Source organism: Mauremys mutica, chromosome 2, assembly GCF_020497125.1.
Source record: "Mauremys mutica isolate MM-2020 ecotype Southern chromosome 2, ASM2049712v1, whole genome shotgun sequence".
Lineage (NCBI taxonomy): Eukaryota > Metazoa > Chordata > Testudines > Geoemydidae > Mauremys > Mauremys mutica.
In genome coordinates this window covers 14,784,046-14,803,591 of record NC_059073.1, presented here as the reverse complement: position 1 = coordinate 14,803,591, position 19,546 = coordinate 14,784,046, and the positions used below count along the sequence as shown (strand labels likewise).

The 19,546-nt window shown below is 48.8% G+C and overlaps 1 protein-coding gene across 4 annotated transcripts in view; it reads right to left on the bottom strand.

Moving 5' to 3' along the window:
- The window catches only part of COL22A1 (collagen type XXII alpha 1 chain), a 333,573-nt gene that overhangs the window by 74,956 nt on the left and 239,071 nt on the right, over window positions 1-19,546 (bottom strand). For all 4 annotated transcript variants that reach the window (XM_045004657.1, XM_045004658.1, XM_045004656.1 and 1 more), the window contains 7 exons: window positions 15,778-15,822; window positions 13,939-13,992; window positions 12,859-12,912; window positions 8,772-8,825; window positions 8,262-8,306; window positions 4,877-4,939; window positions 3,837-3,890 (listed from right to left, as the gene is read on the bottom strand). In XM_045004657.1, the coding sequence (XP_044860592.1) occupies window positions 3,837-3,890; window positions 4,877-4,939; window positions 8,262-8,306; window positions 8,772-8,825; window positions 12,859-12,912; window positions 13,939-13,992; window positions 15,778-15,822 (369 nt within the window). The remainder of the gene's footprint in view (window positions 1-3,836; window positions 3,891-4,876; window positions 4,940-8,261; window positions 8,307-8,771; window positions 8,826-12,858; window positions 12,913-13,938; window positions 13,993-15,777; window positions 15,823-19,546) is intronic.

Here is a 19,546-nt window from a genome sequence, read left to right as displayed (position 1 = left end):
TGCTATTAATGATAACCACCTAGCCACAGTACACATTCCAAAAGTCGTGTATAGCTAACATACTCTATTAAAAAATTAACATAGATCATTCCGATTTATCCTGCTCGTTATCCATAATGAGCTTAAAATAAGTACATCAGGACCAAACCCAAAATCCATATGCACCAGTGCCCAAGACCCCCCAGTGGCAGGGAACTGATTAAGTAAGATACCCAGATGATCCTGGCAAATGACCTGCACTCACATGCTGCCCAGAAAGGTGAAAAACTCCCAAGGTCACTGCCAATCTCACCTGAGGGAAAACACATTCCTGACCCCATGTATAGCAACCAGTTAGACCCTGAGCATGTAGGTAAAACCAGCCAGGCATACACCTGAAAGAAAGAATGCACCAGCCCACCCCATCCAGAGTCTCATTTCTAGCTGCAGCCACCTCTGATGCTTCAGAGGAAGGAGACCAAAAAAAACTCCAAATCCAAATACACTGGGAGGAAACAATCCCTTCCTGACTCCTGCAGGTGACTGACTGAAGACCTGAAGCATGAGATTTAGGGACCATCAGACCTGAACCAGAAGGGAACCCCAGGGCTGCCACACCCTAGCCCCACCATCACAAGCAACCTGATCATTGAATCCCACTCATACATGTGTCCTTCTCTCTCTTAAAAGTAACTAAGCTGTTCCCCACCTCGCCCCCCTCCCCATACACACCTCCTATTGGGAAGCTGTTCCAGAGCCTCACTCCTCTGACCGTTAGAAACTTGCATCGCATTTCCAACCCGAATTTGCTCATGGCCAGATTGAGGGCCGTCCTTAGGATTTATGGGGCCCTACATAGTACTATTAAACTGGTGCCCCTGTGTCTGACGGCAGCCCAGGCTCGCAGCCTGCGGGGGGAGGATGAGGCAGCAAAGGGTACCGAGCCGCTCGGCCTGCTTCATGGCGGCAGAGAATCACAGTTCCCCGCACCCTCTCCCTCATGCAGAATGCGCGGCGCTGGCGGTCCACCTCTTCTGCCTGTGGCCCCACCCATACTCCGCCCCCGCCCCTGCCTCCACTTCACCCAGGCCACGCCCTCTCCCCACCGTCTCCATCCTCTCTTCCTTCCCCCTCCCTGCTCAAACCTTCCAGCCAAATCCCTGGACCCAAATGAAGCAAATGACATTTGAAAAAGCCACTTTTCTGCAATTCCTTTCTAAAGAAAATGGAGCATGTTTTCCACTGCATGCCAGATGGTGAATACTGGACATGCAGAAGGTACCTAATTAAAAGCACTAAACGTGGGAATAAAAAATGTCAGTCACGGGTTTTTTGATATACCCTGAAATTTGTCAGAGATTTATTTGAAAAAAACTTTGTAGTAAGGGCAAGGCAGCTGTCCTGCTGAATACAACTTTAAATATTATGGAATACATGATGCAGCTCTTCTCTGTTTTACATTTTCTTAATCAGTATTTCTCAGCTGATTTTATATTTTAAATGTACTCTTAAACCTTCATAAAGTAATCATTCCAGATTACTGCATATTTAACTCACAGAAACAAAGACATTGTTTTAAATTAATCAGTCACAGAGGTTTAGTGTATTCATAACAACGTTCATTGCTTTTAGAAAAAGGGAACACTAATTTACTTTGTGTGATCTCCATAACAATAGACTTTAAAATGTTTCCAAAGATTTTAGGCATAACAAAGGATTTTATATCTTATTAAGATACTGATTTTGCTGGAGGGTTTTCTTAAAACTAGTTCATCAAATAGTCAGAAATAAAGAAAGGGAAACTCATTTGTCTGGAAGGAAAGGGGACTTGTCCTTTTAAGGGCTCTCTTCAACAGGGGGGCTGAAGGGAGAAAGGGATGGACAGAAAGGACAGGAAGACTTTGGAAGCAAGTTTTTTGTACTATAGTAATTAAAATTAAAATGTGTATCTTAGATAAGGGTGGTCTTTTGAGGAATTTATTTAAAAAAAACTACATGTCTGAAGATCCAAGCATTTAAGGCTAAAGATGAATACTCAGATTGTGCATCTGAAAATCTATGCAAGGATTTTTTAGAGATGAGATTTTATAATCTTCACCAACACACTAATGTAATATTTTTAAAGCAAATTTTAAACTAAGGTCCTGTAGACTAACATGTTCTGAGTAAATATTACAGTCATGCACAACTGTTTTTGTCAGTAAATTCAGCAACTGACAGTATATACCTGAAGGTTGGCAAATGCCTGTTAAACGGCTCTTCAACAGTTTCAGCTTTGTGCTAATAGGTCTGGCAGGCTAGAGGCTTTTTCACTTTTAAGTTACTAGATCCCCTCTGGGGGAAGACTCGCCAGGCTGCAGCAGCCAGCTGTGGGAGCCTGCAGGAAGAGTCAGAACAGGGATAGGAACAAAAGGGAAGGGTGGACACTAAGACCCAGGGGTGCCCCAAATTTTCTGATGCCCTACGCAGCCCTGTATGCTGGATATGCCTAAGGACGGCCCTGGCCGGATTATACCTATTTGTTCTTGTGCCAACACTGTCCTTCAGCTTAAACAGTTCGTCACCCTCCCAGGTGTTTACCCCCTTATGCATTTATAGAGAGCAATCAGATCCCCTCTCGGCCGTCCTTTTGCTAGGTTAAACAAGCCCAGCTCTTTGAATCTGCTTTTATAAAATAAGCCCTGTCTACTGTAACCCTGGATGTTCTCGTTAGCTAAAATTACCATTGTCATAATGTCAGAGTCTTTTTGAATCCTACTAAGGACTTGGGCTCAATAATACCTTGTGGCAATGAGTTCCACAGTTTGTGTGCTGCGTTTAAAAAAAATGCCTTGTATCAGTTTTCAACTTGCCGCCTTCCAGTTTCTTCAAATATCTCCCTTTTCTTTGAATTACCAGAGTACAAATAGGAGTGCCCCACTGCATGTCTGTATCCCACACACTACTTTGTTTCATCCACTCCTTTTGTCTGGTTTCTCAACTGTAGAGCCCTAAACATGTAGTGTAGTTGTAGTCATGTCGACCCCAGGATAGTAGAGAGACAAGGTGGGTGCGGTAATATCTTTTATTGGACCAACTTCTGTTGGTGAGAGAGACACGCTTTTGAGCCGCACAGAGCTCATCTTCTGGTCTGGGAAAGGTACTCCCAGTGTCGCAGCAAAAATGCCAGGTGGAACAGATTGTTGAGCATAAGTAGTTAGAACATATTGTACGAGCCCATTCACGGAAGAGTAGCCCGCTAACACTTCCGCAGTCATAGGACAAAAAGAGGGGGTTAGTGGATTACAGATTGTTTTAATAAGCCATAAATCCAGTGTCTCTGGTCAGTCTATAATTTTTAGGCCTGGGAGCTTAAGTTCATTACTCTGCTAGACACTAGAAATCATGGACTGACCAGAGACACTGGATTTGTGGTTTATTACAATAATCTGTAACCCAGACACCCCCCTCTTTTTGCCCTAAGACTGAAGAGGTGTTAATGGGCCACTCTAACTTGAATGGTCCCTTACAATATGTGCTAAGTACTTATGATAAACAATCTGTTACACCTTGTATTTAGCCATGACACTCTGAGCAGGAAGTCACCTAGAGGAAGAGCTCTGTGTGGCCTGAAAGCTCATCTCTCTCACCAACAGAATTTGGTCCAAAACCAGGTATTACCTCACCCACCTTGTCTCTCTAACAACCCTAATTGCGTCATTCTCTCCTCATAAGAAGCCTGTCCAAGCTACTAGCCATTTCCATTGTTCCACTGAGACTGTAGCTCACCCTGTTTCTGCTGAACCATGTTCCACCCTCCAACCCTTGTTCTCCTTCTTCCTTTCTTGTTTAGGTGTCTGCTACCTTCTGTGACTCACCTTTTCACCGCTTTCGCCTTTGAGTCCGGTGAGTCCATCTCTTCCTTTTTCACCCTAGGAACAAACAAACACTCTGATTTTACCTGAATCAACCATAGCTACTGCACCATTACCACGCTGCTATAATATTTTATACTGTTGTTTGATCTTACCTGTCTCCCCAGATGCAGCGCTAGCAGTTAAATCAAAGGGTAACATCTTGAGTAATTCACAAAAAGTAACACTATTTTCCAAAGCTGCCAGTTTACACTTTAGTTTATGGAAAAGAAAACAAGAACCCTAGCCCATCTTGCAAATAAAAGTGATGTTGCTTGAAACACCTAGAAAATAATCATTTGTTATTTTTCTGTTGGGAACAGGAGAGCAGTAGGGTGACCAACAACACAGAGTGACCCTACCAGAGGGGTGTAAATTCTAGGGTGCACTAGTGCATTACACACTAAGTGGCCCATGTGGACTCTGCTGGCGCACACTAAACATTCCCTAGTGCACACTAATGTAGTCTGGTGTAGTTAACTGTTTGAAACAGGGCTACGTTAATATATAACATAAACATAGCAATGTTTACATGTATGGAATCCAACAGCCAATGAAACCAATGGAAAGATTCCCATTGATTTCATTGGAGATTGGCTCAGGCCCTATATGCATACACATAACCATCTATAAAGACTATGGGCTGGATTTTTAAAGTGATTTAGGAGCACAAATCCCATTCATTTTCAGTGGGACGTGCTCCTAAATCACGTAGGTGCTTTTGAAAATCCTATCACATTTCCTCTTCATAGGGCATTGTTCCTACTACCTCTCAAGCCTTATGAAATCAGCTATGACCTTCTGCATTAATCTAATTCCTGCATATACATTGACCTGTTAGCCCCTAGGTTGAGACAAGGAGAGCTCGCTGGGCATCTCTGTGTTAATGGGGGGTGCTGGTTTGCTTTTGGGGGCTGCTCAGCTCTTCACCACAAAGATCACACCGGGTGGGAAGAACTTCCAATGGCCCCAGTCAAACTAAGCAACATCTCAAAGTCACTCACCTGATCTCCCTTTTCTCCCCTCTTCCCAGGTAACCCCTGGGGACCAGGAAGGCCTGCTTCACCCTGAAAGAGAGAAAGGGAAGTCTATGAAACCCGGAGAACATGTACAGCCTGCCCAGCAAACTCGGCTGCCTGGATTTTTGTTGAATTTTTGGGAATAATAAAATAAATAATCAGTTAAACAGAGAGGAAACTGTGCCTTTCTCGAGCACAGAGTCAGAGGAGGCAGGGATGTAAGAGACCCCTTAGGCTGCCTGGTCCCTCTTTCCCACCCCAGTCAGTGCCAGATTGTCCCCTAAACTCAGTTCCCAGCCATGGCTCAGTCTAGAATTCAATGACCTGCACTAAATTTCTCCAGGGGGAGACTGTTCCTCAGTCTCGTCAAGCACAATCTAACTCCCATTAGAGTAATGGGGAAAAAATCATAGAATCATAGGCCTCAAAGGGACCTCCAGAGGTCGTCTAGTCCAGTACCCTGGACTCATGGCAGGACTAAGTATTGCCTAGACCAACGGCTCCCAACTGGGGGTCGGTGGCCCCCTAGGGGTCCGCAAGCCCTTACAAGGGGTCCTGCAGCTGAAGCCCCGATCCCCGCTGCTCCCACTGGGGCTGATGCTGGGAGGCACGGGGCAGAAGCTCCAATCCCCAGCGCTCCCCGCGGGGCTGAAGCTGGGCTGAATCCCCAAGCCCTGGTGCTCTCTGTGGGGCAGAAGCCCCAAGCCCACAGGCAGAATTGGGGACACGGAGGGCATTGCCCTGCCCCCAAACTGAAGTGCAAGAGCACGGCAGTCCCGGGGATAGCTCCACATCTCCCTGCACCATCTCCTCTCCCCACCCCCTGGCCAGGTTGGAGGCGGGAAGCCAGAGCTGGTATAGGCACAAACCACTCCCTGGCAGAAGAATTTCCTATCTAGGTTGTACTGAGCAGGCTCAGTAGGTAACTGTATTGGTGGGGAAATGTGCCACAGTGCCAGCTGCTGTTTTTGCTGTTACCAGGCTGTGCGGGGCAGCTGCCACTCTGGCTGGTGCCATGGGGCAGGCGGCCACAGTGTTCCCTCCTCTCCTGCTGGTGCCCCGGGTTCAAGCTGCTCCTCAGCTCCCAGCCCCCTTTGCTCCCGCAGAGGCAGCTGGTAAGAGCTGCCTGGGTGGGCAGACCCGGCTCCGTGGCTGGCAGACCCCTCCGGGAACAGGGGGACCGCAGGGGAGTCCTCCCAGCACACAGCCCCTAATATCCCTCTCCCTACACCCTGAGCTACCTCCTCCCTGTACCCAGAGCTACCCCCTCCCTGCACACAGCCCCAGCTACCTCCTCCCTGCACCCAGAGCTACCCCCTCCCTGCACACAGCCCCAGCTACCCAGAGGTGAAAGTAAGCCGGTACGGTCTAGTACGGTGTACCAGCAAGAGCCAGTACGCCGTGCCGGACCGCACCAGCTTCCGCGGCGGCGATTTCAAGGGCTCTGGGCTCCCCGCAGCGGTGGGGAGCCCAGAGTCCTTTAAATCCCGCCCGCGGCTCGGCGGCCGGGCTGGGGCCAGGATTTAAAGGGCTCAGAGCTCCTCGCCGCAGCGGGGAGCCCAGAGCTCCTTAAATCCTGCCCACGGCTTGGCGGCTGTGTTGGAGCCGGGATTTAAAGGGCTCAGAGCTCCCCGACGCTGCAGGGATCTCGGAGCCTTTTAAATCCCACCCGCAGCTCCGGCAGCCAGGCTGTGGCTGGGATTTAAAAGGCTCGGGGCTCCCTGCAGCGGTGGGAGCTCCAGGCCCTTTAAATCCATGCCAGAGCTCGGCTGCCAGGCTGTGGCTGGGATTTAAAAGGCTCGGGGCTCCCTGCAGCGGTGGGAGCTCCAGGCCCTTTAAATCCATGCCCGAGCTCGGCTGCCGGGCTGGGGCCGGGATTTAAAGGGCCCAGAGCTCCGCAGCGGCCGGAGCCCTGGGCCCCTTAATTTGCCCCTGAGCCCCAGGGGCTCCCAGCCACCTCTGCAGCTGGGAGCCCCTGGTTGATTTAAAGGCCCTGGAGCTCCCAGCCACAGCCAATGCCCCAGGGCCTTAAAATCTCGAGAGGCCACGACTCTTCCAGTTGAGGCCACGCCCCCCTCAGGACTCCAGCAGTACCAGTAAGTCCTGTAAGTTACTTTCACCCCTGCAGCTACCTCCTCCCTGCACCCTGAGCTACCCCCTCCCTGCACACAGCCCCAGATACATCCCTCCCTGCACCCTGAGCTACCCCTTTCAGCACACAGCCTCTAATACCCCTCTCCCTACACCCTGAGTTACCCCTGCCAGCACACAGCCCTCTCCTTACACCCTGAGTTACGCCCTTCCTGCACCCTGAGCTCCTCCCTGCCACACAGCCCCAGCTACCCCTCCCTATACCCTGTGCTCCCCCCTCCGTCGGCACACAGCCCCTAGATACCCCCTCGCTGCACCCTAAGAGCTGTTTTCAAACTTTCTGAGCTGAGCCCCCTACCTTTGAGTTATAATTTTTGGTTGAATCCCCTCCCCCCTCCTCCCAGACAGGCTGGGTGGCCTGCTGAGGTGAGTCGGGAGTGGAGGTGGCATTGCCTTCCTGGACTCCGCCTTGAGGAGGTGGCTCAAGCCCCACTGGCCCCTGGCCCCCCCCCCAAATAAAAGTCAAACTATACCTATGCCCAAGGCTAGGGTGACCAGGAGTCTGGTTTTCGACCAGAACACCCAGTCGAAAAGGGACCCGGCGGCTCTGGTTAGCACTGCCAACTGGACCGGTAAATGACTGGTTGATGGTGCTGCGGAGCTCAGGCAGGCTAGTCCCTACCTGTCCTAGCTCCGTGCTGCGCCCTAGAAGTGGCCAGCAGGTCCAGCTCCTAGGCGGGGGGCCACTCAGCTGCTAGCAGGGGCCGCCAGAAGCCACAGGATACAGGGAGCTCGATAACTTTGCTGCCTCTAAGTTCCACAAGAAACCTGTCATGTGGGGGCACTTTTCTGACAAGTACAACTCACAGCTTTAGCATTTGGAGAAACGGTGACAACTCTCCCTACTGCATTGAATGGTTATAAGGAGGGCCCTGTCTCTCAGAAGTCTCACCAGCATGCTGGACTGATGCTGTGTGCCCAGGAGACCAGGTGCATCTGCCTAGGACATTTTGCTTTCCTTCTCTTTGTTCACCACGCATGAAACCAGATTGTCAGGGGTGCCCAGGCAGTTTGGCTTTATCCCCATTAATCAGAGCTTCCCCTACATCCTAGCTGACCATAAACCTGATCATTCCAAACACCGCTAATTCAGCCTTCAGTCAGAGTCAAACCAATGTCATTTTATCTAGTTATTGACTGAAGGATTCATTCCTATATCTGGTTCCTATGCACTGCTTTGGCAGGTGGTCCTATTGCTAAGACAATTTTGCCTGCTCACCTTCTCACCAGCTAGACCAGGCGGGCCGTGATCTCCTCTCTCACCCTGCAAAGACAGAAGCACAGCTTTAGTATTACAGGGAACCAATGCCCCTTAACACTGCCTTATAATCATGATGTTACACCCCATATCACCACACAGCAAAACAGCTGTCTCACAGGAGTCCCTTGCCCCCTCTCCAACGCACATCTAGAAATGGGTCCCCCTACGTGGCCCACAGGGAGCAGCAGGATCCAGTACGCCAGAGCAAACCTCCTAAAAGGTCAGTGTCAGAGCCTGAGTCCTAGTTGGGTCCATGTCTATGTATGATGGCACCTTGTGACAGAATCCACTGTGCCCAGAGGGACACGGACCTGCTTCTCCTTTCCCTCACCCCAGTGTTACACGAATGTAAGGCCATCAACGTCAGCAGGGCTACCCCTGCTTACACGGATATAAGTCAAATCAGAATCAGGCTCTGGCAGATTCGATTCATGCTTAGAGAGAGCTCAGTAAATTGGAATTCCTTACCTTGGGACCAGTTTTCCCAGGAAAACCTTCCTGTCCCCTTTCTCCTTGTTCTCCCTGTAAGGAACACAAATGGAGGTTAACGGAACAACTCTCCAGGCGTGCAGTAAATGTGCAGACAACAGTCTGAGCTGGGAGCCAGGTGGTTCAGATCGCTAGTAACTCTGTGTGTGGGTGTGCGGACACACGCTTTGGTTCCTGAGATGCCTTGTCCACGCTTGAAAATTTTGTATGCAAAACCTCAAAGCTCATTAGATTCCATTCTGGAATAACATGGAGCCAAATTCCTTCTGTGAACAGCTCAAGCCACTCTACAGGAGTAATTCATTGTCAAAAATTCACTCCTTACCAGACGGGCCAAACCCATGAAAAAAACACAGAGATTGGGTTTGTTTTTGGCTTAATTGGCTTGTGAGTTGCTGCTTATTTGGCTTGTAGCTAATTGCTTCTTTTTCTTCATCTGCTCCCAGCAAGCGGGGACAAGGGTGGGCAAGCAGTGGAGAGAGAGTCAGGGGTGCACAGCAGCCACCACGGTCCCAGACTGCAGGCCGGGGGGATCTAGGCACATAGAGTGTTGGGTTCTTAGGGATTGGCTTGTTTTGGCCTTGTTTTGAAATGGGACTAGCTTGATTTTTGGCTGACTGTGGAAGTCGGGGTGCTTATTTACTGCATGAACGTTGGCAGCTGTGCTCCTTACTTCCAGTCTGAATTTCTCTAGCTTCAACTTCCAGCCATTGGACTGTGTTATACTCTTTTCTGCTAGACTGAAGAGCATGTTATTAAATATTTGTTCCCCATGAAGGAACTTATAGACTGTGACTAAGTCATCCCCTAACCTTCTCTGTGTTAAGCTAAATAGATGGCGCTTCTTGAGTCTATCACTGTAAGGCAGGTTTTCTAGTCCTTTAACACAGGCTGGCAGCTGCAGGCAGAAGAGGTTTAGGAACTGCCACCCAGAGTCCAAGTTTTCTCCTGGCTTCACCATTCATAATGCTGCCACCTAACTCCAGTGGAGAAGCACAGTGGCTTAGAACCATCACAGAGCCCTTTTCCTTAATGCTCCAGTAAGTATTGATGGTGACTCAAGTGAGGACACTTCCCCCATTAAGGCAGGACACACACCTCTTCTCTGCCTGGATAGCCATGTAGGGAAGGATGCTGGTTTTTAAGTCTATCATTTTGAGCAGTATTTATTGTGTTTTGTTCCTGTTGCACTTAATTCCTGTGAGAGGGTACCACAGCTAGGACAGGGTTCAGCGCTCCCTGCCTGTCATGTGATCCAGCAGGAGATTTAAAGGAAGGATGTTCTCTCTTTCCAGTGGCTGGGACAGGCAAGGGAAAAACCTGTGGGGACTTCAGCCCACATTTGTTGGGTGTTACTTGTGGGCTTTGGGTGTCTGAATAATTGTGGCCTGAGAAGAGAGTCTGAACTTGACTCGGGCATGGCACTGGTTCTGAGACACAATCCCCCCGTGGCATCTGGCAAGACTGTAGCTGTACCTAGAAGTTCGGCAGCCACTTCTTTGCCAGCAAACAGTAGGAGGAGACATTTGGATCAAGGAGAGGGGATGAGAAAGTGACTCTCTCCCCTGTTGTTCATGGGACTGTGGCATTCTGTGCTTCAAAGCAGCACCCTGGAACCCCCATATTCACCACTGCCATATAATTATGATATGTTTTGTACAAAGTATGGCTTGTGAGGTATCATTTTAAAAGGCTTGATCTGTTGACCATTAATATCCTGTTGGATTGTATGTGCTCTCATTGTATGGGACGTTATGCCTTTTTCATAGAATCATAGAAGATTAGGGTTGGAAGGGACCTCAGGAGGTCATCCAGTCCAACCCCCTGCTCAAAGCAGGACCAATCCCAACTAAATCATCCCAGCCAGGGCTTTAGCAAGCCGGGCCTTAAAAAACTCTAAGGATGGAGATTCCATCACCTCCCTAGATAACCCATTCCAGTGCTTCACCACCATCCTAGTGAAATAGGTTTTTTTTCCTAATATCCAACCTAGACCTCCCAACTGCAACTCGAGACCATTGATCCTTGTTCTGTCATCTGCCACCTCTGAGAACAGCCGAGCTCCAGCCTCTTTGGAATCCCACTTCAGGTAGCTGAAGGCTGCTATGAAATCCCCCCTCATTCTTCTCTTCTGCAGACTAAATAAGCCCAGTTCCCTCAGCCTCTCCTCATAAGTCATGTGTCCCAGCCCCCTAATCATTTTTGTTGCCCTCTGCTGGACTCTCTCCAATTTGTCCACATCCTTTCTGTAGTGAGGGGCCCAAAAATGGATGCAATACTCCAGATGTGGCCTCACCAGTGCCGAATAGAGGAGAATAATCACTTCCATTAATCTGTTGGCAATGCTCTTACTAATGCAGCCCCATGTCATAGAATCTCAGGGTTGGAAGGGACCTCAGGAGGTCATCTAGTCCAACCCCCAAATGTAGTTAGCTTTCTTGGTAACAAGGGCACACTGCTGACTCATATCCAGTTTCTCGTTCACTGTAATCCCCAGGTCCTTTTCTGCAGAACTGCCACTTAGCCAGTCGGTCCCCAGCTTGTAGCAGAGCAGGACTCTGCACTTGTCCTTGTTGAATCCTTGTCCTTGTTGAATCTCATCAGATTTCTTTTGGACCAATCCTCCAATTTGTCTAGGTCACTCTGGACCCTATCCCTACCCTCCAGCATATCTACCTCTCCCCCAGTTTAGTGTCATCCGTGAATTTATGAGGGTGCAATCAATCCCACCATCCAGATCATTAATAAAGATGTTGAACAAAACTGGCCCCAGGACCGACCTCTGGGGCACTCTGTCTGCTTGATACCGGCTGTCAACTAGATATCAAGCCGTTGATCACTACCCGTTGAGTCCAACCATCTAGCCAGCTTTCTATCCACCTTATAGTCCATTCATCCAATCCATACTTCTTTAACTTGCTGGCAAAAATACTGTGGGAGACCATATCAAAAGCTTTACTAAAGTCAAGATATCACGTCCACTGTTTTCCCCATATCCACAGGGCCAGCTGGTTGAAGTGCTTGGGAAATCTGTTCAGTGTATAAAAGTGGGTGCATATCCTCTCCACACAGAGGGAGGAGTGGACTGGGTAATAAACTTACACTGATCAGGCTTCTGGCCAGGGCAGGTGGGTACAGCCCTGGGGAGCTGTGGGAAGTGGCTGACGCCTCTTTATTGTTAGTTCATGAGTGGCTAAGGAGAAGCATTCATGTAACTCAGCTGGGTGTGTCCCTGCCTGTGGGTGGCTGCGTAAGTGCAGAGGTGAAAGTAAGCCAGTGCAGTCCGGTACGGCGTAGCGGCAAGAGCCAGTACACCGTGCTGGACCGCATCAACTTCCACGGTGGGGATTGAAAGGGCTCAGAGCTCCCCGCGACTGCGGGCAGCCCAGAACCCTTTAAATCCTGGCTGTGGCTCTGGCGGCCAGGCTGGGGCCAGGATTTAAAGTGCGCTGGGCTTCCCTCAGCAGCAGGAACTCTGGGCCCTTTAAATCCCTGCCCCAGCCCCGCAAAGCTCGGGGTTCCCCCTGGCGGCCAGAGCCCCGGGCCCTTTAATTTGCCCCTGAGCCCCGTGGGGCTCCCAGCCACCTCTGCAGCTGGGAGCCCCTGGTTGATTTAAAAGGCTCTGGGTCTCCCAGCCACAGCTGGTGCCCCAGGGCCTTTAAATCTTGAGAGGCCATGCCTCTTCCGGATGAGGCCACGCCCCCTCAGGACTCCGGCAGTACTGGTAAGTCCTGTAAGTTACTTTCACCCCTGCATAACTGCAATATTTAGAGAGGCTGACAGCTTGTCACAGCATCACAGTGTGAGATGGAGCCTAAGTTGGTGTGCCAGAGGGCTAGGCGGTACCCCAGTTCCAGGTTGCACCCTGGGGAACCCGTCACAGGGGCTGAATACACCCTGTGCCAAATTCAATACAGTAGCTTCAGCTGATTTGCCCTGAAGCTGCACCTACTGGCTCATTGAAGTGGAATGGGTGAGAATCTAGGGTGGAGAAGTTTGGAACTCTGTCCACAGAGTAAGATCAGTAGGTGAATAGTGTTAAATTGGCATATCCTGTGCCACTTGCCTTTTGGCCCGGAAATCCAGGAAGACCATTTAATCCATCCTTGCCAGGCGATCCCTAAACAAGAGAAAATTATCAGCTGTGGGAGACCACTTACGTTCAGACCATTTGAAACCAGGACTCATTTAGCATCCAGCTGCTAGGAGATACAGGCACATATGACCTCAGTGTTCTCTCATTTATGCTGGTTATAAGGACAGCAGAATCAGCCCCATTGTTTCTTTCCTGAGTTTTTTTTACATTTCTGTTCTATTTTCCATCTGGATCACAGGGAAACATCATGTCACACACATGCTCCCAAGGCCAATGATGCATCTCCTATCCAATAAACCAGTCTTGGTAAATGGCCACTGGATGTCACTGTTGCTACAGAGAAAGAACAGCAAGCACCTTAGAGACTATAAATAAATTGGTTCTTAAATAAGTTTGGAGATGGTATCTTTACTCATCGGTTCCCAGTCTCTTCTGCCTCCAAGGATAAAATAGTCTGTTTCCTTCTTTAAGTGTCAGCAATTTATTAACCATACAATCTATCAAATCGGTGTGAAAGCATCAATTAGCAGAATCATCATGAAAATGATTTGTCTAATGTATTAGAAAGGCAGGAAAGACTCTTGTCTTAACACAGCCACTGGAGAACCTTACAGATTGTGGGAGTGCCTATTAAAGCCAATTATATCCTAATTGATCTGCCTTGGCATTAAATACCCAATGGAAATTGCTTTGCTGTTCCAAGATGGAGATTTTGCTTCAGTTCACATGCCTGATTTGGGAAGCTTGTGGTTTTAAAGAACTGCTTGTTGCAATAATTTGGGGGCAGTAATAAAAAAAAGTATTGCCTGAATGTATTCTTGTACTGAAATCCCAAAGTACGTGTATGACAGATTCTTGCTTCAGCCAGCAGAGGTGTTTGAATCCAGGATTTCTCTTGCTAAAAGCGTAAGTCTCTAGTGCATGAGAAGGAAGAGACCAACTGTAGCAAACTCATTAACCTTTTGTGTGGACAAGGTACTAGAAAGAGGGTGTGAGTTAGACATACAGAGTCAGAGGAGAGGGAAATGAAATCAGCAATTCAGAACTTACAGCTGGTCCTGGCAGTCCAGTTTTACCAGAAACACCAATTTCTCCAGGCAATCCCTACAAACGAAACCACAGGAGGGAATTGTTAGCATTCAGGCCTTTGCAACGCAGTGACATTCTGCTACTACAGCTTACCGACTTCCGCTCAGATAGATCAGCACAATTTACCCACTCACAAAGGCCTGTTTCTACCTTGGGAACTAGGAGTAGTTGTCAAATGTACCTGAGGGAATTCTGCCCTCAAAAATAAAAAATTCTGCGCACAATATTTTAAAATAATGCAAAATTCTGTATATTTTATTAATCAAAATACAACTATTTGCTGACAAGTATTTTGAAATAAAATACCAAATTAATTGCAAATGGTGTGATTATATTGTTATTGTGTTATTTTGACAAAATAAAATGATGCAGAATTTTACAGCGTTTTAAAATTTTTAATGTTTTGATGCAGAATTACATTTTTGGTGCAGAATTTCCTCAAGAGTACCAGGGTTCCGTGTGGTGCAATCTGGGTGTGGGCAGCTTGGTGGGAGGCTCGGGGCGGGGAGGGGGCGATCTGGATACACAGGGGCTTGTTGGGAGTCCTGGATGCAGGGGGAATGGGACTCTGCAGGGGAGTCCAGGTGAAGGTGGTTAGGGCTCAGCAGGGGTGGGTCTGGGTGTGGGTGAGTCAGTGCAGGGGGGATGCTGGGGGAGTGGGGCGTGGGAGGGCAGGGGTCAGGGTGCAGCTCGCTGGGGCTTAGTGGGGTACGGGTGTAAGCGTGGGGGGGTCCTGATGCAGGTGGTGAGGCTCGGGAGGGGGGTCTGGGTATGAGGGGCTCCCGCTGTGGGGGAGGGGTTCCAGATGCAGAAGTGGGTGAGGCTCGGAGGAGGATTTGCGGGGAGAGAAGTCCAGATGCACAGGGGTTTTACAGTGACCCCTCCCTCCCGTGGCTGAGGAGCAATGGGGCCAGGAAGGGGGAAGGGTCACTGTACAGGGAGCTGCTCCCCATCTGCCCAACCCCTGTGCATCTGGACTCCCCCACCCCCGCACCCAACCCCTTCTGCCAAGCCTCACTCCCTGCACCCAGACTCCCCCGCCAATCCGCCCCGCCCCCGGTGCAGAGCTTCCTGCAGCTGGGGAAGGTTGATCTGGGAATTGATCTGACCCAGCCCTGGCTACTCTGTGGAGGGGAGGGAGAGAGGGAACTGACTCCATTGTCCTCCTTCTCTTCCCTCCCCCGCCAGCGCCCAGCTGGGACCGATGTCCCTGGGTGACCATGGCATCCCCACCCGCCCCGTGACTTACCTCTCCCCCGGCTGCTTTCGGTGCCCAAACAGATGCACCCATGCTGCCGGGGAGAGGTGAGTGAACTGGAATGGGTTACCTAGGGAGGTAGTGGAATCTCCTTCCTTAGAGGTTTTTAAGGTCAGGCTTGACAAAGCCCTGGCTGGGATGATTTAGTTGGGTTTGGTCCTGCTTTGAGCAGGGGGTTGGACTAGATGACCTCCTGAGGTCCCTTCCAACCCTGAGATTCTATGATTCTATGAGTGAGCACTGATGCCGCTGCTCTTTGTTTCCCCACAGAACCCATTTTGCTGTAGGGAAGCAAAGAGAATCTGCAGGGGGATGTGTTTCTGTGCACACGCAGTGGCACAGAATTTCCCCAGGAGTAAGTGTAGAGGAGCCATGACATTAAGTCAACCAGTGCCTTCGAATGAGGACGTGCGAGCATGACTGTGTCCTAGCCAAAGCCTGATCTGAAGCCTACGGAAGCAGGCCTGAGCCTTAGTTACTTCAAAATGCCATTTCTGTCCCTTTACAAACAAACAAAGGAAAACATAAGCCTGTTTCCTTACTGGAGCACCAGGAGGGCCAGCAACACCAGGAGGCCCGATTGGACCCTGCAAAGAAAGAAAGAAAAATGTTTTATCAAACTCAATGACATCCCATCTAGAGTGTGAAAGACGCAATCTTCCGCTGGGCACAGGGTGTCCTGCTCCCTCAAGCTGATTCTAATCACATGCAACACTGACCCTTATTCGATTAGCCTCCATAAAAAGAGGACAGATGCCAAAAGTGAGCTCCCTGGGAGCCTGTACTCACGAGCAGAACAGAATTACCGGCTTTGCACAGGCAGCCTCTTAAGCCACTAACTACTCTCCTTGCAAGAGGAACTCCAGACCTGTCCCTGATGCAAGCAATGAGTGAGGCTCAGGCAATCAATGCTAACTTGCAAGGCAGAGCCTGTCCAGTGAAACATTCTAGCCACAGTAAGACTCATTTAATCCCGTTTAAGGTTGTTTCAAAGGGAAGCTAAGGAGCAAATGGTTTACCTCCAACACCAGATTTGTGAAATAAACAATGAATGAGACAGGGTTGGTTGGATTAAAAAAAAAAAATAGTGATTCTACCCATATGCCTTCAAATGACTAGACCTGATACAGTAGGTCCAATATTTTAAAATAAAAGCTCCACACCTGCAGTTTTGCCCATTGGTCATTTGAGTAGTAAATAGTCAACACAAAAATGGTGTAGAAAGTGGTCTCAGTGTGTTAAACAAGTTGGAGATGGAAATGCCCAAGCTTTCCATCTGTGCCCCCACTAGATTGCCCGCAGTATAGCAGCAAGTGCTTTGGCCAGTCTGGTTTTAACTGACTTCGCTTGGGAAAATATTTCCTACATTATAGCCCTCACTGTAGCAATGAGACTCACAGACTTTAAGGCAACATCATAATTATGTATTCTGGCCACTTGCACATTGCAGACCACTGAACCTCACCCACCCACTTCTGTAATACACCCCTAAGCTCTGGCTGAGTTACTGAAGTCCTCAAATCTTGATGTAAAGACTTTCAGTTACAGAGAATCCACCATTTACTCTAGTTCAAACCAACAAATGACCCGTGCCCTACACTGCAGAGGAAGGCAAAAAAACCCAGGGTCTCTGCCAATCTGACCTGGGGGAAACTCCTTCCTGACCCCAAGTATGGTGATCAGTTAGACCCTGAGCATGTGGGCAAGACCCACCAGCCAGACACCTGGGAAAGAATTCTCTATAGTAACTCCAAGCCCTCCCCAGCTAGTGTCCCATCACTGGCCTTTGGAGATATTTCCTAATAGCAGTCACTGAGGGCCATATGCCACTGTAAGCAACCTCATCAGACCATCACCCCATTAACTTATTACCACAGAGCATTCTCTCAGCTACCTGGTGTGCCACTCTATCTAGCCTGTTTCTGTCACCTCACAGTCAAACACACCCAGGTTGCTTTCCTTTTTTATAATTTTTTTTTTAAATAATTGGAGATATACCAATCTCCTAGAACTGGAAGGGACCCTGAAAGGTCATTGAGTCCAGCCCCCTGCCTTCACTAGCAGGACCAATTTTTGCCCCAGACCCCTAAGTGGCCCCCTCAAGGATTGAACTCACAACCCTGGGTTGAGCAGGCCAATGCTCAAACCACTGAGCTATCCCTCCCGCCCTGACAAGTTTAGGCTTGAAATTCCTGTTCCTTTCACCATGTGTATCTTATTCCTCTGCACTTTTACACACAGAACTTGACAGTGGCATCTTCCAGCCTGAACTTTCCCTGTACCCTCACAGCTCACCTTCTGAGCTGTCCCTCTAAGCTTCCTCTTGCTTCCTGTTCCTTCTACTTATATCCTCCCAATTACATCATTAGCCCAGTAATGACCACCCAGGTGATCACAGTCTGCCAACAGAAAGTATTTCTTTGATCACAGCTGAGCCTGCAGCAGCATCAGTGAACAGAGCATTGTTAGCAGCACCCTGTCAGGTATCAAGCATTTCTTGAAACAAGTTAGGGTTTTTTGTCTCCGCTGCTCCCCTTGGAAGGCTGTCCCAGAACGTCACACCTCTGATGGTTAGAAACCTTTGTCTAATTTCAAGCCTAAATTTGTTGGTCGCCAGATTATATCCATTTGCTCTTGTGCCAACGCTGGCTCTTAATTTAAATATGCTTGAGCTGGTAAGAATGCTGGCCAACACTGTCAAATTCGGATGCCTAAAGTTAGACATCAACATCCAGAATTAAGCAGCTAAAGAAGTAGCCTGATTTTCAGAGGTGGGGAGACCCCTGCTCAGGAGGGAAAGGGATCTGGGTCTCTGCTCAGAGAGAGATGTGGTGGCTAGAGGGCTAAGATCTGACAGGGCATTCCATGAGCAAACCAGGGAGGGGGTCTCTTCAGCGACCATCTGAAGACCTAGGAGGAAATTGCTCATGTGCTTAAAGTTAGGCATGCGTTAAAAAGCTTTGCTGGATTGGGGCCTAAACAAATAAAGTGGGAGGAAATGCAAGAAAAGTGACTGGGTAGTAAAATGTAGCCTGCGTCCCTCGGGTTAGCACCACAGTTCTATTTACTTTCAGTTTGCCAGCAGGATTTTGCAGAGAGCTCTGAGGCTTTTATTTTGGAAGTGCCTTGTATAAAGAATTAAATGGAACTGGAGACAGACATAAGAACAAAAATAACAAGTCAGCACTTTGGCCAACAAATCCTAGCAGTGTCACTATTCAATATCACAGGTCGCAGACCCTGTGACTGCAATATTACAGGTCACGGACCAAGGCTATACTTTTTCTTTTTGAAGGAAGAAGTGAGAGAGGAAGAGAGAGTAGGAGGCAGCAGGGAGAATGAAGGATGAGGTGCTGGTGGTGGCACTGTGTTTCATAGAAGGTAGCAGGCTTATGAAATTACAACTTTAGAATCTATTGAATAAAAGGGAGTTGAAAAATTGTCAGCATCTTACCAGTAGAGGGGGCAAAGTAATCAGAAATGCGATCAGTTGAGACTCACTGGCCTTGCTACAGTTCTGTATCCAATACAGCAACTCGGGCCAGAATAGATATGTGGCCATCATCACTATAACATTATTATTATTATTTAGAGCAAGCCTGAGGTGGATGCAGAACTTGACAATCACATGGGAGACCAGGAGCAGAGTCCCTAGGTTATACTGACTTCTGTTGGCATGATCTAAGGCTAAGCAAGAAGTCCTGCTCAGGAGAGTTGTAATTGCACACAGCTCCTATAGACTCCCCTGCCTGGAGGCCTCTGCAGCCAGAAAGCGTTCCCCCAAAACTGGATCGTGCTAGTCAGGAAGAGACCACGGCCAGGATGACTTGCACCTAGCTATGCTAGTGAGAGAGAATCAAGCCCAAGAAGCAACAGTGTAAATCAGTCCAGTGTAAGAAACAAAGCAACAGGTACTGTTGAGACAATCAGTGGTGAATGTGGAAGGACACTTAGAACATGGGAAGTGAAAGGGACTGATATTAAAGAAGGCAGGAAGCTCTGAGTTGGAGGCAGAGACAAAGGTGTTGATCCCATTCCTGCAGAAGCCAATGACACATGGAAACAGAAGGATCAGGCAGACAGGAGAGAGGAAGGGGTCAGTGGTGGACCGGCCTGGGATGGTTGGAATGCTGAAACCACTCTGACCTGCAGTTTGCTTGGCTGGGCATTATTAAAATTATTCATATACAGTGTTTTTGAAAGGCCTCTCAGAAGAGATGCATTTTACGAAGGAATTTGAACAAAGAGAAGGAATGGCAGTTGTAAACGAGGCAGGGCAGAGAGTCCTAGACATGGCACTGTATGGACAAA